The 25,043-nt window shown below is 43.4% G+C and overlaps 1 protein-coding gene across 1 annotated transcript in view; it reads left to right on the top strand.

Moving 5' to 3' along the window:
- The window catches only part of LOC144824333 (uncharacterized), a 610,480-nt gene that overhangs the window by 108,161 nt on the left and 477,276 nt on the right, over positions 1-25,043 (top strand). The window contains exon 7 of the mRNA XM_078683450.1: positions 11,186-11,428. Coding sequence (XP_078539576.1) covers positions 11,186-11,428 — 243 coding nt within the window. The remainder of the gene's footprint in view (positions 1-11,185; positions 11,429-25,043) is intronic.

Here is a 25,043-nt window from a genome sequence, read left to right on the forward strand (position 1 = left end):
CGGATCGTTTTGCGTGTCAACATATTGTCCTTCATCAAATTTCCTAAAAAAGCTGATCCACCAGAATTGGCACTTGATTAAAGACCTAAATACTCAATTTGTGCAATATCCTTTATTTGCATTCAAAAAGGATAAAAGTATCGCGAACTACATTGTTAGGGCAGCAATCCTAAACCGAAATCATTGACAGTAAGAGATTATGTCAACTTGCCACCTATTAAAGGTCACCACAAATGTGGCACATGCCTATGCTGTGCTTCCACTCAGGAAGGGGATCTATTCCAGCATGCAGGAATATCCTGGAAGCATGAACAGTTTACAAATTGTAAATCAAAAAATGTGGTGTACGGGATCCTATGTCCATGCGACAAGCTGTACATAGGAAAAACAAATCAGGAAATAAGACAAAGGATGTCCCAGCATAAATCACGTATAAAGAGGAAAGTGGTCACTGCCCCATTAGTCCAACATTGGATTGACCAGGTCCACGGTGAACACGATCTTAAATGGACTGTTATCTCTAAAATTGACCCTGACCCGAGAGGCGGAGATGTAGAGGCCAAATTGCGACAACGCGAAGCCATGCTAATCTTGAAATTTAATACTACCACGCAAGGCTTAAACGAAATGTCGGAATTATATAGTCTATAAAAAAACAAGATCAAGTTGATATTAGACAGTGCCTATACTGTACACAACTACGGCACCTCATTTCCGTGTCACGCACACGGCCTGAATAAAGAGCCGGAGGGCCCTCCGGCTGATCAAAACTACGTTTCCCATGAGTCCCCCTGTTTCAACCTGGAAATAACCTGAAGTAAATAGAGGCGTTTCCGCTCCATTGGGAATCGCGTTTTCCCATTGACCGCGACCCAAACCGGAGGAGAAAGACGCAGCCTCAGGTAAACAGCGCCCGCGATCTAATAGTTAACCGCGAGCGGAGTTGCACGCTATGCATGTGCTCTCCCGCTCGCTATGTAGGTCTCCAAGAATATACAACGGAATAATTACATCCGTTGTTTTCTACCAATGTTTTTTACCATAGATTCACACCACGAGGCGAGCCCGCCCCTCGTTTACCGCCCTGGATTGTGAAAAAGCTAACTATTTGGTTACACGTTGAAAGGGGACACTTTACAATATCATTCTGTAAGTACCCACATGACCTTAACTCAGTTTTTTTTTTAAAAAACGATTAAATTGTGCTCCTAAATTCTGAAACATATTGTTTCACTTCTTTCCAGTATACCTCCACGCCTATAAATGCAGTCAAACTACTGACAGGTAATATACTGAGAGTGGATGGATGTAAAGTGTGAGTTGAGAGTCTTTCTTTGGTTTCACTGACAGAGTTTTTCATTTATTTGTTTTTCACAGATTGAGTTTGTGTGGTCCTGAAGAGAATCCTATAGATCAATGTAGGATTTGAAACGCGTCGACCTATTGAGGTGGTAGTTGAATGTTGGCGCCACTATAGCGGTTGTTTTGTACAATATTGAGGCCAATCGTTGGCGCTAAATGAGCTGAATTTTGTAAAGCTTTATCAGAATATTGATTATTTCGTTGAGCGAAAAAAAGAAAGTTATACCTTTTTTCAATTGTTCCGAAGAAAAACCAAAAAACTTGATTATAGGACGATGAAAAAATACTGTTGTTCTGTTGTAAATAGCCTAAAATAACGCTAGCAACCTCTACCAACCCCAATTTGTGTGTACTACTCAATGTTTCTGTTGTCTAGTGTTTAATTGTACGTCTAGTGTCTAAATGTTGTCTAAAATTTTTTATTGATCTTCCCTTTGCCCATTCACTTGTTTCTCCTCCCAACTGATTGTATATTGTTGTATATATTGTATGATCTTTTCGACAAATATATCTAAAAAAACAAAAAACAAAGGTCGAATAAATAGTTAAAATTGAAAGTCAAATTTAATAAATAAACATCTTTTGGAAGTTTCTTGTTTCAAATTGTCATTGACTGAAAAAGTGGTCAGCTTGATAGAGCAATTGAGTGCTCTTCAAATGTAATTTGTAGCCATTTATCGCACAGTACTGGCAAATGGTTTTGTTGATTTCATGTGTATTAAGGCCTACTTAGAGGTGACAATATTTGAGTGGAGGGTGTAGGCCTGTCAAAAACGGTTTAGGTAATAAGCTAGCATTTAAATGGCAAGTAGAACATGTCCAAAATCCATCCTCCATGCCCCTGTTAGCAGGAAAAGAAGTAGACTTCAACTGTCATGGTGGGTCAATATATATGGGGAGACACGAAGATAGCATGCTTACAGTCCGGGCAAATGGTTACATTAAAAAGAGTAGCACGGTCAAAACAACTAAAGCACTTCATTACCCTAATAATATTCACTACATCTTGCCTTGTGTATTGGATAGCCTGCACCCAGGCAGTAGAAGAAAGGTCAGCATGGCTGGTGATGGACACAATCTGGTCATGGACGTGTTCTGAAAGGCATCCCTTTGTATGCCAGTGACGTGCCCGTTGCACCACTGCAAGCCCATCAGACAAAGTAAAGAAAAGCTAGAGCCTCCTGCCTCAAAATGGCACTGTGCCTTCGGAAACTGGTAAAAAAGGCCACCTAACCCTACAAGAAATGAGCGAGCCCAACCCTGATTTTCCAGCACAATACCCTCGATACCTCACTCTCAACTACTGTGTACCTCCCTCAAACATACTGGTATCTCCTTTTATCTACCTTTTCCTTTCTACTTCTAACCTGTCTGCATCAAACTTCTTTAATTTATACCTATCTCTACCTTGCTTTATTCCGTTTGTCTGAATTTCTGCAATATCTAAATCCTTACCTTTTTTTCTACCATCACTTTTCATTTTCATTTTTTCTTAGACTATATCTAAGTCACCTCTTTGTGCCACTTTACCTCTCTCCTCCTCACATATCTTTTTCCTCTTCTCTTGGACAATGTGTAAGCCATCTCTGCCTACCACTCCCAACCTCTCTCTGGCTCACATACCTTTTTGTCTCATAACTCTCTTCCTACTTCATCACAGCTCTGTAAACCACACCCCTCTTTACTTTTGTCTCCATCTCTCTTCATTTCATGCACTTGCCCACTGTCTCTATCTCTAAATCATTTCTGTTTACCTCACCTCTTTTTCAATATATCTATTTCTACTTCACTTCTCTGTCGCTCTCACTCACACCCTCCTTTGTCTTGCTAACACTCTTTGCATCTGTCTCTTTACTCCTTCCCTCTACCTCACCCCTCTCTGATTCTTACTGCTATGTTTCCATTTCACGTCCCCATATCTCTTCTTCATCTAACTCACCTTTATCGACCTCACCTCTCTTTACCTTACTTTTTTAATTGTCTCTCCATCTCATTATACATCACCTCTCTCTCCCTCTCAGTCCAATCTCTATTCCTCTCTACCTGTTTTCTGCCTCTTCAATTTCTCCTACACAGAGGAAAAGGTCACAGTAAATCGAAAGAATTGTACACATTGAAAAGGAGGAGATGCGGAAGAGAATTAAAGAGAAAATTATTATATTTCACCCAATGGAATGGAGAAAATCCAGAGAGCTGACCTTTTATTTTTCCTGCTACAATGAAGTTCTATACTGGGCGATTTATTTGTGATTCAACACCGAGCAATTAAGCCTACAATTGTACACTCCTATTTTATTATATGCACTAAATTACTAAACATTCATCAAGTTATGCTTATCATGACTTTCATCAAATGGAAGGAACAGGCAAGTAAAATATTGAATTTCACGAAAAATGTTGAAAAACTAAGAAAATCTGGATCTAAAAGATAAAAGAATTATTGTGGACGATGCTTGTTATCCTTGTATGTTGGAGGAGTTTTGCCATTGCTGCTAATTTTGTTTAAAAACTGTTACCATTTACGCCACTTTAAAAAATTTGTTTGTTTGAGGATGATTTTCAAAAGGATGACTGACTGACTTATTTATTAAGCCAACTAATGCAGAGGTGTCTTGGCGCTGAGTGAGAAAGAATGCTGGGCCACACTAATTAATCTGCCAGTTTGGGAAAGAGCCTGGTCTTTATTTGTTTCCTAAGATAGTCCTGTTTGATTGCAGTCTGATCTGTACGGGGAGTATGTTCCATAGTTGGCCGCTTCGTACGAAAAACCCTTGCCTCTCCATCTGACTTTTCTTTTTTCTTGGGGATCCAGATCAGACCTGTATTCGTTGATCTGAGGCAGCGTTGAGGAGAATACTGTTTGAATAGCTGCGGCACATCCAAGGCTCCCCCACCATACAAGGCTTTGTGTTCAAGACAGAGAACCTTGAAGTCCACTCTCTGCCGAACTGGTAACCAGTGGAGCAGTTTCATAGTGGCTGAAGTAGGGTGATATTTGGGAAGACCATAAAGCACCCGGGCCGCGGCGTTCAGAATGGACTGTAGTTTGGAAACCTGGCCTTTGTCAGCTCCCCGGTAAGGGGTGTAGCCATAATCAATTCTGGAGAGAATCAAGGCCATGACTATCATTTTCCTCAGGTTTAAGGGGATAAACAGAAGGATTTTGCTCAAGTTTTTCAGCAAGTAGAAACAAGCAGATGACACCTGATTCACTTGTTGGGCAAATTTTAGATTGCTGTCAAACATGAAACCAAGGTTCCTGGCCTTAGTTACTAGAAAGGGGCAGTTCCCAGCCTCACTGGGCCACCATACTTGGCTCCAAATTGAAGGCTTCTGCCCAAATTCGATCACTTCCAACTTTTCCGTGTTGAGCTTTAAACAATTTGAGCTCATCCATTACCTAACATTCCTAAACATAACCGCCGTCTCGTCCATATTTTGGGTTACTGATACCTCTATCTGGGTATCGTCTGCATACAATACAAGCATCAGATCATGCTCTCTTATTAGTCTGGCCAGAGGGGTAACGTAAAGATTAAACAACATGGGTGACAATGCGGATCCCTGTGGGACACCGCACGGGTGGCTGGATTTTGCAGACTTGAGACCGTCCCAATCTATCAGTTGTTGGCGAGATGCCAGAAAAGATGTCAGTAGGGTTAGAGCCGACCCCTCAATGCCTGCCGCCCTCAGCCGTTGCAACAATACCTCGTGATTAACAGTATCAAACGCGGCTGACAGGTCAGGCAAGATGAGGATGGCTCTTCTCCCACCATCCATCACTCTACGAATCTCTTCGGTGGCCATGATTAGTGCTGACTCAGTGGAGTGTCGAGCTCTAAAACCATGTTGGGTGTCATCAATAATATGATTTATATCTAGATATTCAGTTAATTCAGAATTGATGGCTTTTTCTAGAATTGTAGAGGGAAATGGGAGACAAGAAATAAGGCGGTAGTTTTCACCTCCGTGGGGTCCAAAGTGACTTTTTTCAGGAAAAGCCTTATACAGGCCTTTTTCCAAGACTGATGATATTTCCCATATTTGATAACCTCATTAAGGAGGGGGGTGAGGTGGACACTAATTTGCTCAGGAGCCAGGTGCATAATATACAAAGGACAGGGATCCAGAGGCGAACCAGATCTAGTTTGTAATTGCAGATCTGAAACTCACTCTGTCATTAACCAAAAAAATTGCACCAAACTAGATTGAGTTGGAATGTCCTCTGACTGAAACCCCTATGGGATCAGACAGTGTCTGTAATAGTGTGGACTTTAGTCTGAAAAAAGAAAGCGATCTTGTCCACAAAATTATGATCTGGAGAGAATTGACTGTCTCGTGGACGTTTTGACAGAGTTGTCACGGCGTTGAAAAGCTCCTAAACCTAACCGCCATCTCGTTCATATTTTGGGTTACTGATACCTCTATCTGGGTATCATCTGCATACAATACAAGCATCACATCATGATCTCTTATTAGTCTGGCGAGAGGGGTAAGGTAAAGATTAAACAACGTAGGTGACAACGCCGATCCCTGCAGGACACCGCATGGGAGGCTGGATTTTGCAGACTTGAGACCGTCCGAATCTATCATTTGTTTGCGAGATGTCAGAAAAGATGTCAGTAGGGTTAGAGCCGACCCCTCAATGCCTGCGGACCTCAGCCGTTGTATCAATATCAAATGCGGCTGACATGTCAGGCAAGATGAGGATGGCTCTTCCACCACCATCCATCACTCTACGAATCTCTTCGGTGGCCATGATTAGTGCTGACTCAGTGGAGTGTCGCGCTCTAAAACCATGTTGGGTGTTATCAAGAATATGAATGCTATCTAGATATTCTGTTATTTCAGAATTGATGGCTTTTTCTAAAAATGCTAGAGGAAATGGGAGACAAGAGATAGGGCGGTAGTTTTTCACCTCCGTGGGGTCCAAAGTGACTTTCTTCAGGACAGGCCCTATTCAGGCCCTTTTCCAAGACTGAGGATATGTCTCATATTTGATAACCTCATTAAGGAGGGGGTGAGGTGGACACTAATTTGCTCAGGAGCCAGGTGCAAAATATACGAAGGACAGGGATCCAGAGGCAAACCAGATCTAGTTTGTATTTGCAGATCTGAAACTCACTCTGTTATTAACTAAGAAAATTGCACCAACCTAGATTGAGTTGGAACATCCTCCAGCTGAAACCCCTCTTCCCCTATGGGATCAGACAGTGTCTGTAATAGTGTGGACTTTAGTCTGAAAAAAGAAAGCGATCTTGTCCACAAAATTTTGATCTAGATAGAATTGACTGTCTCGTGGATGTTTTGACAGAGTTGTCACGGCGTTGAAAAGCTCATTGGAGGAATTTTTGGCCGCCTAAATGTTAGTTGTAAAATACACAGTTTTAGCGTTTATTATCGCCACCTTATACTCCTCTAATGCTAGATTATAGTCCTTTTTATGTTCCTGACTATAATCAGTTCTCCAAAGTCTTCTTTACGGCTGAATTCTGTTTTTATCTGCCTACGCTCAGCTGAATACCACAGGGAGGAAGTCTGATCTGATGTCGCTTGTTGGTAGTAATTATTGATATGTTGAACGAACAGAGGTTGTAGTCAGACCAACATACTGGTGTCACACTCACTATGTCTATATGAGAATTGTTAGTGAAAATGCCGTCCAGCATGTGACCTGCGGCGTGAGTTGGCTCAGATACAATCTTCTGCAGTCCAAAACCTGCTAAAATATCTATCAAGTTAGTGATGTCAGGGTTATTATTTGCTTCCAAATGGAAGTTAAAATCTCCCAGTATAGTAAATGTTTGGGTATCTAGACAGGATTCCCATAAAGGCTTGTAGTTAGCTAAGGAAAGCTGGCCTTCCTCCTGGTGGCCTGTAAATAAGCAGTAGATAGTAGAAGGATATTTACCATTCCGGCTATCTTTGTTTGTACAATTGGTTTTAAAAACTGTTGTCATATACACCACCTTAAAAAATGTGTTTGTGGGAGGATGATTTTCGAAAGGATAGGGGACTGAACACCCTAAGACCCACATGCCACTGAATATTTCGGGCCTCATTTATGAGGTTTTCCCATAGGGGAGCGCCGCAGGCCTTCCTCCAGCGCTGCCCTATGGCAAAAGAAAAGGGCAGGAATGCTCTGAATCTATCAGATAAGGCACATTTATATCCTTTTCCCCCATGCAGGCGCACAATGGGTTGCCGTGCGCCAATGAATTGTGAGGATGATTTTTGTGTGCCGTAAGGGAAATCTTCCTGCTCAAAAACAATCACAAGAGGCTTTTCTCTCTTTCTATATCCTGCAGAATGTAGCACACATAGAAAAAGGAAAAACGAGGAACAGTAACGATTTTCCTCCTCTTTGTGCCTGCAGTACATTTTTGGTGTTGCCTCATGCAGGACTTGGCCCTTTTTGGCTAATTCCCTAAACTTTTTGCTTCCCCTAGACTCTTTTTTCTGACATGGTGTTGCCAACTTAGATGCTTTGTGCCTTTGCCACTGCTAAACAGTGTCAAAGTGCAAGTTCTCCCTGCATAAAGTGTAATGGTAATTGATTGTCCATGATTGGTATGTTTGCCTTTCTAGTAAAGTCCCTATTAAAGTGTGCTATGTGTGCCAGGGCTGGTAATGCAAATGCTACTAGTGGGCCTGCTGCACTAATTGTGCCACCCACACAAGTAGCCTTAAAAAGGGAACTCAGGCCTGCCATTGCAGTGCGTGCACGCAGTTTGTTAAACTGCCATGTTGTTCTGACAAGTGCACTCACTTGCCAGACCTTACCCTTCCCTTTCTATGCACATCAGACACCCCTACGGTAGGTCTAGGGTACCCCCTGGGCAGTGTGAAGTGCATGTGAAAGGTAGGACATGTACTAAGGTGTGTGTCATGTCCTGACAGTGAACTAATCTTCATTGCGTTTTTCACTGTTGAAAGGCCATGTTGCCCATAGAACAGAATCGGGAGGCTGTGTATTATGTTTTCCAGCCTATCTTCCTAAAGGCTTAAGATAGAAAGGTGAAGTTTCGAATGCCTGAACTCGCACTCTAATAATTTTTGTGCTCTAACATTTCTGTGGTTTGACTGTCTGGATTTGAAAGCAATAGGATCTGGGGAATGTCTTGACCCGGGTGAAGAGGTGAGACAGCAACAGGCTGACCTGCATCTGGAGTGTAGGGGGAGGAGAAGCCCCTAGAGGTGAAGAAGCCTGAGGTTGCTGCTATTACTGAGTGATTGAGAACCCAGACCCCCACTAATCAAAGGAAGAAAGGTGTTACTGGCAGGGAGGCACACAGAACTGGTTTAACAGGGGTCAGTGCTCCCTGAACACAAAGACTTCAAAGCCATTGAGGGGTATAACTATGAGAGCTGAAGCCCCTGAACTCTGGAGAATGGCTTGATCTAGTCTGAACAAGACTGGTGCTGCTTCGTGGTCAAGAGGACTTGTGCCAAGGAAGAAACAACTGAAGAGATTGAAGGATAGTAACCCTTGCTGTGTGTTCTGGGGCTGGCCTGCAGTTTGCTGTTTTAACCAAGGAAAGGCTAAAGGGACTTTATGTGTGCTGTATCCCCCTCCTTGAAAGGACTTTATGTGTGCTGTGTTGTGAAGTAACTTATCCTCAAAGGCCCGAGGTGAGCTGGCTCCCTGTTGCGGAAACACAGGAACACAAAAGTTTCCATGAGAGCCTCAGCAGCGCTGTTTGTGCATGCTTGTTGCAGCCTGAGACCCTCGTAAGGTATGCCCTGTGATCTTGGGCACCTCAAGTCCAAACAAGGATCAGCGACGCTGTGTGCGTGTACTTTGTGCAGCCTGAACCCCATTGTGAGGATTATCCAGTTATTGTATGCACCGGAATCCAAGTGAGTCTCATCTGCGCTGTGTGCGTTGTGCACTGTGAGACCTGAGTGAGAATTTGCCTTGTTATCATGTATTCAGAGTTCAAGTGAGTCTCATTAATGCTGTGTGCATGTGCGTTGTGCACCGTGAGACCTTCGTGAGGATTTGCCTTGTTATCTTGTGCACCGGAGGTAAAGTGAGTCTCAGCGCCGCTGTGTGCTTGATCTCCGTGCAGCCTGAGACCTTCGTGTGGAGTGCCCAGTGATTGTGCACGCAAAGCTCGAGGCAGTCTCAGCGACGCTGTGTGTGTGCTCTGTGGCAGCCTGAGATCTTCATAACTATAGCTGAGCTGCTGGCCCAAGCCCGCCGTTGCCAATTCACAAAGATTGTATTAGAGACCCAACCATTGGAGGAGGAGAGGTAACATGTGTCGACTCCTGGGGCAGGGTGCGGACTCGGAGGGAGATGCACTCAGCCTCTCTCTCATTCCGGCAGCACGTACCTCTTCTTTGGTTCTTATTGCAGCCCGTATTGCCAAGAGATTGTCAGTACAGGGGCCAGAGTGTGGAGCTGCACTTTTTGACTACATCATACCCATGTTGGGGGCAACTGTTGAGAGGCTGACCTGCAAGTCAGAAGGTGAGGCGGAGAAACCGCCTAAGGCAAAGTGATCGGTGCCTGAGTATATTACGCACTCATTACATTCTTTTTACATTGCAGTGTCAGAATGCTGTGTCACGCCTTCCAGTATTTTTACATTGCAAAAGTGCCTGTTTCTAGCATTACGAACTGTATAACATTACATTAGGATTACAGGAGAATGTTTAGAAGTTCTCATTAATTCCACCAGAACTTACAAGGGCTGGCTGGCCTAACAATCGGCCAGGAGAAATAGTACACAATCTCACATGTTGGATGTATAACGTGTGGTCCTATTGTATATATTTTTATATAAAATGTATACTTGTTTTCATAAAACTAGTGTGGAGTCTATTTGTGTTGTCATCATTGGGTTGTTGTGAGCATGGTTGCAAAAACTTTACACGTTTGCCTTGAAGATAAGCCTGGCTGCTCGCGCCAAGCTATCGAGGGGGTGAGCGCGGCTATCTCAGAAGGTGATCTTCCTTACCGTGATCTTGGAATGCGGGTCCCTACTTGGCCTATGGTACCTACCTCAGCCAACCAGGGATCCCGGGTCTAACACCTCAGAGTTAAGATTTCTCGTAAATCTGGGGCAGTGCTAAAAAGCCGTGGATTTTGCTGGCAACGCCGCCAACACCCATTGCACGCTCCTTTAGCACAGAAAGCTGCGTTAAAGGGAACAATATTTATGAGGCCGTATTAAGCCCAAAAATTTGGCTTAGTGCTGCCACGTAAATATGGAGCAGGCTCCTGCACCACCGGAGCATCACAAAAAGTGAGTTCCAGTAGTGCAAGGGGCCTCATAAATGAGGCCACCCAGTACCTTTATTTATTAACACAAAGACTTATGACACATTTGCTAAGGCTTGATTTGATGATGCCACTGCAGTACCCTCCGGAGCATCTGTTAGCATTTCTCAGTGACTGTCATAATGCTGACCAAAATTACTTATTTTCTCTCAGGACATGAAAATCAAAGGGATGTGATGCATAGAAACTCTTTGTGACTTTTTGCCAAAATACGACACGAGATCAATGCTAACGTCTGTATTTCAGCTTAAATGCTACCTGTAAATGTGCAGTGGGTTTAGAAACATTATGCTTCCTGTATGACATGGAGGCTGGAGCACACTTCTGATGAAGAACAGGGTTAGCAGTGGAATTAACTCTTTAAATGTATACAGATTTTTTTTCTTGAAATAGGAAAAGGATGTTCAGAGATTACAGGCTAATCTGAAATGCTTAAAACATGATGATTACTCGAACGAATTTTTAGGGATGCTTGATTATGTGGAAAGTAGGCTATTGAATTCTTTGGTCCAATTTTCTGTTGAATCTTTCCAGGGTAAGAAAGTGTGCGGCCTTTGCGGAAACTATGATGGGAATACAAACAATGAATTCGAAACCAGAAGCCTAGCAGTCGTTGGAGACGTGCTGGAATTTGGAAACAGCTGGAAGGTCTCTTCAAATAACCCAGACGTCCTGGAAACCCCCAATCCTTGTGATGCCAACCCCAAGAGAAAGGCTTGGGCTCAGAAGAAATGCAGAATCATCATCAGTAACGTCTTTGATGATTGCCACACTGAGGTACCTTAAAGCACAGAAAAATACCAGTTAATGTTTTTCATGACGTTATGTTAGTCACTGGCTGTCTGTAATACTCTTTTGAGGGCTTCCAATCAGTGGACCATGTTTGTCGAAATATTCTGTCAGGCGCAATGGCATTATAATACCGACCATTATCTAGAATAAGTTTGGTGGGTCATCAACTAAGCATCCCAAACCAAATGCGTTTTACCTGTATAGTACCAGAATATCTCAGTCAGACTAGCAGCTAATATAACTTTTGTGTCCTAAGTGTCGACTTTAAAATATATATTTCCTTGGAGTTATTAAAAGTAAAATCTATGCTATTTCGGACATGATGTTTATGTCAGACGATATTTAGGAAACTCTGATTTACAACCTTTTCTGCCCCAGTTCCACATTCTGAGAAATATCACCTCAATGGCACAGTGCGTATTGTTTCTTTGTTTGGTTTCCAAAATGTACAGTAGTAAAATAGAATACCTCACTGCCCCGCAAGCAGCACACTGACTCCTCGGCCAGTTGCCACTAACCAAGTATACATACACTAAGGGATCAACCAAGAAGGGGCACATTCGAAAAAACAGAAAAGATGGATTCAGCATTACAGATATAGGGCAGATGCATCAAAAAATGTTTTGCGATTCCCTAATTGCGAATCTTTGCGATTCGCAATTAGGTAATTGCAAAACGGAATGCATGAAAGTGTGCAGTACACTTTGTGCGATTCTTTAGGGGTCACAAATTACCTACCTCATGAATATTATTGAGGTAGGTCACAATTTGCGACCCCCTAGGAATGGCAAAAATCACAGGGATGGTGGCTTTCTGAGATCAGCAGACCACCATGTCTGTGATTGCTTTTAAATAAAGCAATCTTTTTGTTGTTGTAAAGCAGCCCGTTTTCCTTAAAGGAAAACGAGATGCTTTACAAAAAGAAAAACGAAAAGTTTTCTTTTCATTTTTTAAGAGCAGGCAGTGGTTCATGGAACCACTGCCTGCTCTTAAAAATGCTTTTTAAAACATTTCAAAAAGGGGAAGTCATCCCTTTGGGACCCCTTCCCATTTGCGAATTTCTTACCACCCACTTGAAGTAGGTGGTAAAATGCAAATGTTTTGCGACCACCTTTAACAGTCACAAAACATTCATACATACCGATGCAATTCGGTATTAGGAAGGGACGTCCTAAACACTCCCCTTCCTAATACCAAATTGCAAACCCATTTTGCGATTCAGTAACAGGTTACCGAATCCCAAAATTGGGTTTGATGCATCGCAAAAGCATTTTGTGTGATCGCAAATGGGCCGATTCTGTGAATCGACCGGTTTGCGTGGAGAAAAATACTTGATTCATCTGGCCCATAGTCACAAACTCTTTATATTCTGAGTGAAATACACTGCAAGCAAACAGTCTAAGAGTTGCCATTGACATCATCTTTGCTAAATTCGATGGGAAAATCATGTCCTCATTTGGAGTGCTACAGGCTATAATGTACTGTACACGTACTTTTAATATGTGTGATTGGCTATCTGCTATGCTTGTGATGAAGTTTCCCATCTGCCAGGTGTAGGTCTCTTGTTCGCTGTGATATAGGATCCAAGATATGCCTCAATGATGAGAGCTAATAGGGTCAGAAGTGGTCTGGATTTGTTTGTGTTTGCTTCTTAACCACTTGGATGCTAAGGGTGGTACCTGCACATCAATGTAATTTCCATTGAAGTCAATGGAAACTCCATGACGAGTTACCCTTGTCATTAGCAGCCAAGTGGGGGGGCTTTGCCTGGCAGTTTAGGATGGATTATTCCCATGAGGAGCAGTTTCAGTACCGATTTACATGAGGCGGTCCTCCATCTAGAATGACTCAGGGGGTGAAAAACAAAGGTTTGAAATGCTTCTCTGAGCGATTTCTAGTGGTTAGACTATTTGAAAGCATTTCTCCCGTCACCTTTTGTGTGTTTTATTCACAATCCAGAATAGTCACAAAAAAGTCATGTCAGAGCAATCACTGCATCTACTGACATTTAGAATTAGACAACCATGGCTACTGCAGTGACCTGGATCAGACTCCGAGCACATAAGGGTGCTTATGCTACTGCAGTAACCAGGAACCCACGTATAGAGAACATACGTGTGGCGCTAGCTATGGGTTCATCACTGACAGTGCTACTAGATACACACCCATGTCTACACCAGCCACAGGTCCGTACAACAGTTACCTCACATGTGTAACCCTTTGCTATCATGATAGAGATAGAAGAGCTGGAAAGACCGATGGTGTGCCTAGAAGCTGATTTATTCTACTGTACCAAGGACAGTAATAGATGTTGGGTGAGGCATGTGGTGCTTAAGGCCAATATTGTATGCACAGCTGAGACAGAGGAATCCTCAACTGCCATTACTTATGCAAGGGGCTTACCACAATGAATAGAGGAATGGATAGGACACATCAATGTAAAGACCAGCTACTATGCCTACATCAATTTTACTATCCAGGGGATTACCCAACCACCAATGAAGTATATTCTGCTCTTGCATGGCACCAGATATCTCAGCTAACACAGCCTGGTCATTTTATACTTGTAGCATCTGGTTCCATGAGCCATTTGAGAGCAACCACTGCTTTGCATATGTATTTAATTTATCACACTCTGTGACTACTCCTTTTTGCTTCCTGTCATGTGATTCAAATTGTCAGGTTGCTAATACCTCAGAAACCTGTTTCTCTGTAAAATCAGCCTCAACCCTTGTCTGTTGTCCCTCACTCTCAAGTACTTGGGGGATTCAACATCCACCATGCCATCATCAGGGCTTTCTGCTTTCCTTGACCCAGTAAATTCTAGGATACTTTGGGGCTTATGTAGAGCTAGGCAGAGGAGGGACACCCACCGAAAATGTGCTGATGGTCCATCTGACCTATCACAGATTTGGCAAAGAATGGCGATATATATGGGTATTGTGAAAAGTGGATTATTAGTTGAGGTGGATGGTAGTCCACCCCAAGTAATGAAGTAATTTCTTCTTTTTAGGTCTAGTAAAAATGTCTGAAATTTAAACCTAAGCTCTACCCCTGGTAGCAGACCGTCTTAACTAGAGAAAATGTCAAAACAATGTAAAGTACCAAAACAGTGAAAAATTCAACTCCAATTTATGAAATTAGTTATTATTTCAAACAAGAAAAAGAGACCAAAAACACAAAAAAGGGAAAATGTTAGCACCAAAATGCATACAGAGTAAACCATGGGAAATTAGTAATGCTAGACCAGGACAAAGGTAAAGTTTAGAACTGAGAGCCATGGAGCACAGGTCAGATATGAGGCCCAGTAGGCCCCAGTGAAAGAGTTACCTTTCATGTTAGAATTTGAAGCAGAGAAGGTGTTTGTCAATGAGTCATCTGCAGGGCAAGCTGCATGCAGGATGTGAAGCAGGCAGGTTGCTGAAGAATGGTTTCCGGTTGCCTTAAGCCGACAATGGCAGGAAAATTCCAAACAGGTGAAACCCTGAATCTATTCCCAGGAAGACCATGACATTGACCAGCTTCAGCTCTGTGCCTCTCTCAGTGAAGACACCTACGTTTGGATGTAGAAAGTTTCATATTGCTTCAACAGCAGTCTTAATCTCCTGGTGGTTCTCCAGAGAAAAAGTTTGAAAAGTCCCACCTTGTACACTTTGGGTAGGAGGAGTCCACTCTAACACCAGCCAATGGTTTCAGGCACAGCATTACAGGGCAGAACTCCTTCCAACGTAAACCCACCCGCAGAGTTCCCAGCATGTCTAGTTTTATGGGTTCTTTCAGGAAAACAGACTTCTTGCAACATTTGCGTCCCTGTACCTTAACAGGAGGACATCCAATTGACTTGTGGAGTCCACTTCTTAGTCTTGGGCGCAAATGGGACCATGTCCAAACCTTGGGGTTCTCCTTTTTGGTCTCAACAGCAGGTGCAGTCCTTCTGTCTTCCACAGGGCAATGTTTTGAAGAGTGTACTGAAAGTGCCAGCCTGCGGGTGGGGGAAAGTTCTGGAAATTCCCTTATCCTGTAAAAATAGTAAGGGTTGGCAGGATATGCGTAGTCGCACTACGCAAAGCTCCGTGATATGGTAAAAAATCTCCGCAAGCACGCAAAAGTTACACAAACATGCAGAATTAATTGTTCCGCCCCTTCGCAATGCTTTTTTCCTGTTCGCGAATGCTGTTTGTGTGCTCGGGGGGAAATATCTCGCAAACACGCATTTTGAGAGCGCGAACAAGCAAAAACTCTGCTAAGATGCGGATCGCGGACTTTTTGGCAATTCCGCGTTCTCCGCAGAACGCAAAATTACCCAAATTCCTAAAATTAAAAAAATAGATTCCAGGGGTTACTGTACCCACTTTTGAAGCCCTTTGTGTGGGCTTTACCATAAACTATTCCACAGTCCCCGTTTTCCCCCAAACCAACATGGCAAAACCTTTCTTTTCCTGTGCAATGCTCCCTGTGCCCACCCAGAAGTGTTCATCCACATTCTTCGGAAATGCAATCTGCCCACCTTGTGATACGGCAGTCGGACTGCCCAGCTCACCAGGTGTAGACCTCCCCCACCAGTATGGCAGTTCACAGATTTCCAAACTCGTTATAGGGCCCTTAGGGTGTGTCAGCTCCCGGGGGCAAATGGGCTTTGTCTTTAAAAAGAGGAGGGGTGCACAGGGCTCCTCTCTTTGGGCCTAATTATGCACCAGGACCACCATCTCCTCATGGCTACATGAAAAAGTACAATGGGGGCAGCGTGGACCCTACGGAGCTAAATGCATAGAAATGGTGGCCTCAATTACCCCCAGGACCACAGGAACCGCCACATTCCTGTCACTAGATACACAGTAATGGGGGTGGCCTTGTGGACCCCCCTTTTTGTGGGGGGCAACCACCTCCCCAGGCAAATAGCTTAAAAAGGTGGGAGGAGGGACACATAGACCCGCTCTTGGGACATAAATGGCCCTGGGGACTACCACCTTCCAGGGACCGGTCTGTCAACAATAAAGAGGGGGCCAGTGCATCCACCCTCCTGGAGCCATATATGGCCCTGGGACTGTGACCCCTGGACATAGCTGCTCGCTCTGACTTGGCAGGAGCTTCGACTGCTCGTTGCAAGCATTTCCATTAGGCAAAAGCTGACAAAATGCTCTTGCTTGCTGGAAGTAAAGTTTTCATCTGTTTCCCTGTGGCCAGGTAAACAGACAAAGGGATTTCAGCAGCTCTTTCCATGCAGCAGCAATGCCAACCACCTCAGGAGGCAGGAGCCAGCAGGGACCTCGAAGGCCTTGAGGCTCCCCCGGCAGTTCAACTGTACACTGGGTGCCCTGAGAGCACACAGGAGACATGGCCAGGCCCCAGGCCATGTGGTCCCCAGGACAAAATTTGCCCAGCATTGGGGCGCATAACCTTGCTCACTTTGCCACTGGATTCAAGCTAGCCTTGCTGATGAGGGCTGTTAGCCAGTACCAGGTTGCTTGCTTCCAGTCCAGGGAAGACATGGCTTGGCAGTTCGTGCTGGACTGTTCCCGTGAGGCACAGGGCCAAAACTGATTTGCAGATAGCTGTGTCTGAACTTGGTGATGAAGTGAGCTAAAGAACGATGATGGATTCAACCCAAATCTGTCACTGGGGGTAAGTGTCTGAAAGATTTAAGCGCTCCGTCCATCATCTTCTTGTTTTTGCTTTGTGCACCCTAAGTTGGCAGAGTATGCTCAGACGTCGGTCCCAGCTCACTTTGTCACTGGATTCATGCTAGCCTGGGGTATGAGGGCGGTTAGCCTGAAATGGGTCCCTGGATGCTTGTTTTCGTTCCAGGGAAGACATGGCTTGGCAGTTCAGACTTGACTGTTGCCATGAGGCACAGGGTAAAGACTGATTTGCATGTAGCTGTGTCCTAACTGGGGTGGCGAAGTAAGCTAAAGAACGATGATGGTTTCAACCCAGATCTGTGACTGGGGGTGAGTGTCTGAAAAGTTTCAGTGCTCCGTCCATCATCTCCTTGTGTTTGCATGACCCCCTCCCCATAGGATAATGGCCAGGCGCCCCGGGGATGAGGTTCCTGGGGCCAAAATCATCCTGGGAAAGGGGGATGCTCTCTTTCTTTTAAATATTTAAATTTAGGCCAAGCCCTGTGGGATGGGGACCTCCGGAGCCATATCTGCCAGGGGTTGAGGGCTGCACATTCCCCTCCCTTTTTAATATATATAAATGAAGGCTGGGACACGTTTAATGAGGTCCTCTGGCTGACATTGGCCTGGGGAAGGGGTCTGTGTGGCCCCCCTGAAATGTGGCCTGGCAATTCATACACCCACTCTCAGACCCACTTTTCCACTCACAGACCCACTCACAGACCTACTTAGACACTCACACATTCCCTCACAGACCAACTCAGAGACTCATTCACCCACTCACAGACCCACTCAGATGCTCAAGCACCCACCCAGACACTCATTTACAGTCTCCCTCAGGCACTCACACATCCACTCACACACCCAGTGAGACATTTATGCAGGTACTCCCAGACCATCTAAGACACTCTTGTATGCACATATACACTCATTTTCAAAGGTTGGAGTTAGTACATAGAATTTAAAAAGCCTTAGAAATTCACTGAACAAACCAAAGGTTACAGGGACGCTATAGTTAGGCTCAGATTTTACACATGCAAAACCATTAAAATTCAGCAGTTATAGTAACCTGAGCTAACTAAAACGTATGCCTCCACAATGCACTGTTTATGACCTCACATATTACATCACTCATGACATGGTCAGTGACATCACTCATGACATCACTGATGACACCTCAAGTGACATTACTGATGGCATCATCCACAAAACCACTTACAAACCCACTCATACCCCAATACAACAACTCATACACCCATTCATACATGTACACACACACTCACATACTCATTCGCAGTCTCCCTCAGGCACTCACACATCCACTCACACACCCAGTGAGACACTTATGCAGGTACTCCCAGACCCTCTAAGACACTCTTGTATGCACATATACACTCATTTTCAAAGGTTAGAGTTAGTACATAGAATTTAAAAAGCCTTAGAAATTCACTGAACAAACCAAAGGTTACAGGGACGCTATAGTTAGGCTCAGATTTTACACATGCAAAACCATTAACATTCAGCAGTTATAGTTTCCTGAGCTAACTAAAACTTATGCCTCCACAATGCACTGTTTATGAACTTACATATTACATCACTCATGACATGGTCAGTGACATCACTCATGACATCAATGATGACACCTCAAGTGACATTACTGATGGCATAATCCACAAAACCACTTACAAACCCACTTATACCCCTATACAACAACTCATACACCCACTCATACATGTACACACCCACTCGCATACTCATTCGCAGACTCATACAAGTACTGAAGCAACCACTCACTCATCCATAAAGCCACTGACACACCCACTCACTCACAAATACAGCCACTCCTAAAACCACTCTCTCACCCATACAGATACTAATGGAAGGAGTCACTCATCCATACAGCCAGTCACACAGCTGCACACACACCTATACAGCTACTCATACATACAATTATTCATGTATAAATCCACTCACACACCTACCTATTCACTCATACAGCCTCTCACTCGCACATACAAGCACTCACCCACTCATTTACACACCCATACAGTAACTCCCCCGCCCTCTCACGCACATATACAGTCAGACAACCCCTCAGATCACTAATGATAGAAATAGTATCACTCATTAGTAGTACAGAAAGAATGGGAATTTAACTTTTGCAGTCGCTTAGTATATATATCTTTAAATCTCAGAAACATTTATAACATACTTACAATCACTGAATGTCTTTATCATTGATGTCATCAGTGATTTCAATGACAATGTAATGATTGATGTAATATGTGAGGTCATAAGCAGTGCATTTGCTCAGGTAACTATAACTGCTGAATTTCAGTGGTTTTGTACGAGTGAAATTTGAGCTTAACTATAATGTCCCTGTAACTTTTGGTTTTTTCAGTGACTATATATAACATTACAGGCATAGAGTGCCGCATAACTATGCAAAAAAGAAGAATAGAACTCTGGGTAGTTCCACGTTTAGCTAAAGAGCAGCTCCAGTGTAGAATACCCTACAACACCAACACCACTCTGAATTAGCTCACCTCAAATGCCTGCTTTTCTATCAAGGTTTCAAGCATAGGATTAGCACAGTGCCAACCACGCTGAGCTACAAATTGAGAAAAGCCTTTCACCACTCCAGGCACAGTATTACAGCTCTGGATTGGTTAAATACCATCCAAGCCACCCTGGAAGGAATAAAAGCAACCCCTGACATTTTTTGCTATCATTACACCTCTTCGGAGAGTTTTTTTTAAAAAAATGCCATAAAAACATGCAAATTGATAATTTTTTTTAATCTCTAGGAAATGCAAACTCGTTTTGGGAATAACTGCCAACATTACACATCTCATCATATTTAAAACCAATCAAATTAAAATAAATACAAGTAAAAAAAGAATCATCCCAAAGCTAAAAAGATTCACAAAGAGGTCAAGTAAAAGCCTACAAATACATTTAAGTAAGACATCAATGGAAACATGATTTTAAGCCTATCATAAATATATTTAAGACAGGATAATAAGTGTGCAAAAGGTAAACGTATTGTTTTGAAAATGTATTTGACCCAGCATACAATCTTGCAGACAACAATCACTCAATTGAATACACAACACAGTCTCTGCTATTGGCTTCACATATTCTAATGGCTGTGTGGTGAGCTCTAAAACCATAGAGTTCACAAAGAGGAATAATCTGGGGTGGTTTTTGTTTAGCATAGGCCTTGCAGAAAAATAACATGTTTAATTTTCTCAGGTACCTGCCAACTCATTGGGCACAGATTTGATATGTTTCCCTTTTTCATCCAGGAATGAGTGAACATGGCGAACTGGAAAATACCCAAACTGAATTTTACATTAGGTGCACATGCAGCAGGGTTAATAACCATATTCGAGCATTGCTCATATTTACGTACACACTTAAACAAAAAGAAGTAGTCTACCAGGGTACCCTTTGTTAACAGTTACATTAAATGAATCTCCGCAAAGCCTGCTGCGCCACCATCTTTCCTAAGAAGAAAATCCCTCAACTGCAAATATTTGACAAAGTCCAGAGGGCCAACATTAAATCTTCCTCTGACCACTTCAAAAGATGTAATATGCTCCCCAGCCAAAAGATCCCCAATCCTGCAAAAGCTCCCTCTTTCCTACCTGGCTAAACAATCATCTTGAAAGATCCTGGGGAGCTGGTCATTCATGAGCAAAATAATGTACCTGCTATATCTGCCCACCCCCAGTTCTTTCCCAACACATCCTCAGTTCTGGAATGCAGTAATCAGGGTCTTAAACTGAGTTCTTTTGAAATAGCTCAGCTTGAAAAACTTCAGCAGACAGTCATTAGCATTTGTCCCAATCAAAAACTCAAAAATTGAGGGGATATAGCCTCCGCCTGTCCCCCTTCTGTGGCGTATTAATAAATAAAGGGCCATAATATTGAAACACGGTGGCTAGATAATGTAGCTTGAAATTGGGGAGCACCCACCCACACCCTCATCTCTTGAAAGCACAAAAATGTGTTAGCCCTTTTAGTCCTCCGATAGGACCAGATAAATCTGCCACTAATCTCTCAATTGGTTTGAACCAATCATTAATGTATCCCCAGAGAAATCGTGCAAAATATTACAATAATTTTGGCAATACCATCATTTTAACAAGGGTGCACCGCCCCATTATTTGGAGTTTCAGATTATCCCATCGACTAAAATCCTTCTTAATTCTTCCCATGATAGGTGACAGATTTAGATCAACCATAGTTTCTACCCTCCCTGCCCCCAGATATCTTGCTTCGTCAACAATCCTGCTATCAGAGGCGGAAGTAAATCTATTTATCAAAACCTGGGTTATTGCTCTTTCAGCAAAACCCTGATTGATTCCCAAATGTTTCTGCTATTAGGTCCACAAAATGCAGAGCCCTGTTAGGGTCGGTTGTATTTATAGCCACTTCGTTGACATAGGCCAACATTTTAGTGTCTCAGCCTTGAAGGCTAATAGGAGGGTTGGTCCAGGGAAGCTTCCAACCACCTGAGAAAGGTATCTATCTGCAGTTCGAATAGCAAAGTGGAGGAGGGACAGCCCTGCTTTGATCAAAAACGGCTCAGACTCTTCTCCCATTATGTGAAATTGAGCAGTGGCATTAATGTACAGGTCCGCATTGCATTAATAAAGGATGGCCCCAAACCATTAGCCTCCATGATCATCCATAAATAACCCCACAACACCTTGCTGAAAGCCTTCTCGGCATTGAGCAGAGCGATCCCAATGGGCTTCGCAAAGATCTCACTGGGATCAAGTAATGAAATTACTCGCTGCACATGGTCTACAGTACCTCTCCCCTGGATAAAACTGTGCTGCCAGGCTGAGACAAGATGCTGTATTACACTACTTAACCAACTTGCAAATATTTTTTAATACAGCTTAACATCTCTATTTAAAAGTGTAATTGGCCGTAAGAGCCCAAAATGTAGGATCCTTACCTACCTTACTTTAAAAAAAATTATGATATCAGCGGTTCCCTGAGAGCCTGGCGGTGGTGCCCGATCCTTAATTTCCTTAAACAGCCACAGCATTTCCTGATGGATTTCGTTATAGAAAACTTGATAAAACTCTAGAGGGATACAATCTGTTCCTGTGGATTTTCCTGAAGGGAGGGCCTGGAGAGCCACCTGAAACTCTTCCGGGGAGATATCTGCCCCCAATAAGATTCTCTCATCCTGGGTTACCTTCACACTGGGTACAAAATCCACCTGTGCATCTGAGACTTGAGAACACCCTACGGGTGAGGCTTTATAGAGATTTGAATAAAATTCACTAAACCCCTCCCTAACCTCAGAATGATCTGTAAGTACTCCACCTCGCATGTTGTTGATCTGCCTGTTATACCCTGAGGCATGCTGCTGCCTTGCCCGCACTTCGCGGAGAGGACCAACGCGTTCACTGTATTCATAACATTACTGACTCTTGCCCAGGAACCTCCCAGCAGTTTTGTCCACCGTAAAGTCATTCAGATATGCCTTGGTAATGGTTATTGTATTCAGTACAGGGGACAGATCACCCCCCCGCCACTGCACTGATCAAATCTGCCCCTTTTCCATCTTTTGTTTAGCCAGACTGTACAGCAGAGTTCCCCTCCTTGCAGTGGCCTTGAAAGGATCCCAGACCATTCCAGGGGAGACACTACCCTTATCAATATTTTAAAATCCCATAGTCCAACCCTTTATATAGTTCACATGTTCTGGGTCGGGCAGAAGTGCCCTATCGAACAACTACCTTTTAGCCACTGTTCTTAATCCATCAAGAGGGAATTCATGAACAACAGGGTTGTGGTCAGACATTACTATGCGGAAAAGTTCAACCTGAGCTCCCTTAAGTAAAACCTATGACACTAGAAAATAATCCAACCTGGCAAACTTGTCATGGTGGGTTGAATAATAAGTGTATCCAGGCTCATAAGTGTTCACCCTGGGCCAGACATCATGTAAACCAATATATTTCAAAAGGTTTTTAAAAGATCTCAAAGTTTGCGGTTTGCGCCTGAAACTGGAAGCACTACTATCCCCAGGATATCTTCTAGACCCATTTATGTTTATGTACCCACAGACTACATATGGCGCCGGCCAAGAAGGTAGTTCAATAGCTAAAAAATTCAATAAGCCAGGGTCATCGAAAGCTAGGGAAAGATTGAGCACAAGGTTAAGGAACCATTGCCTGCTTTGCTCTCCAATATTGCCCATCTGCTGTGCTTATACTCTGCATTTCGCCCAGGTGTAACAACATTCTATTTAACTAACATGGCTACCCCCTTAGTGCTGGCATCCTGGGTTGTATAACACACTGCCTTCAACCCTATGGATTTCAACATTTCTGTATCGCTCCATGCTATATGGGTCTCCTGGAGACAAAAGCATATCCCCTTTACATTTTTTTTAGATCTTTTAAGACCCTTCTCCTTCTGGATCTGTCATTTAGTTCGCAGATGTTAATAGTGGCAATATGAAGCCTAACAATCCCCCCTGAGCATTATTCTAGCCATCCACATTGCCCCACCAAGACTAACAGAAGCCATATAATACCGGGACAAATTCCTTCATCCGATCGTACATTCAAACAAAACCCTATTCTTCAATACCGCCGAAAAAAACAACAAATAATTATTGATGCTTTGCTGCAATTTAAATTCCAAATAATCAAGCCATCCTCCCCATTCCATCCATCCACAAACCCCCCTTCCCAAGCAAACAAAATCTCGCTCCCCTTGCCAATGAAAGCAGCCAGACCTGCCAGGTCTGTGTAATGTAGACAGCAAAAGACACTGCGAGCTCCCACCCGGACCCTCCTCCACACCCTCACACTACAATGTGAGAATGTGAAAAATAAAAAAATAGTACCTGCAAAAATAAACAGGACAGCACATAAGCCACTAACCCTGCCTTCCCCTTTTTTCCATAAGACACCCCCTACTCTAACACACTTACCGAAAGCCATGCAATACTAAAGAGAAACCCGGCTATATTAAGCAAAACTCATAGTTTCCTAAGCTAATACACCCAAAAACTATACATTTCTTCTAACTGGCAAAAACCTACTCAAGATAGTTTCTGTATTGTATTTCAGAGGAAAATAATTTTACAGTCCCTCTGACTATTGTTTTCAATCTTGCCAGCACCAACAAAAAAGTCTTAAAACCAGCATCTTGATAAGGCTTGATAACCTGCAGCAAGCGCCATCTGTGTTCCACTGTTATATGGAAGGGTGCACAATAAAAAGGACTCGATATTTCCTTCTCACCTCAGGCTGAGCCTTCTCAAAAATGGCTTAACACAGCAGGAAATAACCCAAAAAGACTAAGATAGCCCTTGGCTTCCTTTGATCTCTGCTGGCCTTTGTGGATTTTTGGTGGGTTAATGGAAACCGGTGGACGCTCTGAACTTCTCGCTCCCAGTCCCAACCTACAAGTTTGAGAGAGGCCTCTTTAAGAAGGACAAGCATAAAAGATCAGATGTTATCCCCTTCTAGGCCTTCTTCGATTCCAAGAAAACGGAGATTGTTCCTTCTCTGGCGATTTTCCAGGTCTTCCAATTTCCACGTGGCATTAGTTAATTGGACATCATGGGACTTAGTCTACTCTCTCACAGCTGCCAACTCAGTCTCCACAACAGTTGTTCTCTCCTCTATACTCTTGAGCCGCTCACCAAGCAAGCCTTCTCTACCTTCCCGACTGCACCTTCAGTTTTTTTGTGGCCTGCCTGGCTTTTTCCCCATCTGCACGGGTCTCAACGCGGTGTTCTTTAATCCCTGTTCTTTCGTGAATCTGCATTTTCCTTAGAACTCATACGATACCTTTGATACTTAAGGGCTATTTCAGGTGCTTCAAGTGTGCTAGAGCCCAAAGTTGAAAAGCTGTCCCTGGCTTCATCCTGACCAAATTTAGAGTCTTTCGAATGAGAATCATCAGTGAGCGAGAAAAATGTATCCACCCCATGGATG

This window comes from Lissotriton helveticus, chromosome 3_1 (assembly GCF_964261635.1).
Source record: "Lissotriton helveticus chromosome 3_1, aLisHel1.1, whole genome shotgun sequence".
Classification (NCBI taxonomy): Eukaryota; Metazoa; Chordata; class Amphibia; order Caudata; family Salamandridae; genus Lissotriton; species Lissotriton helveticus.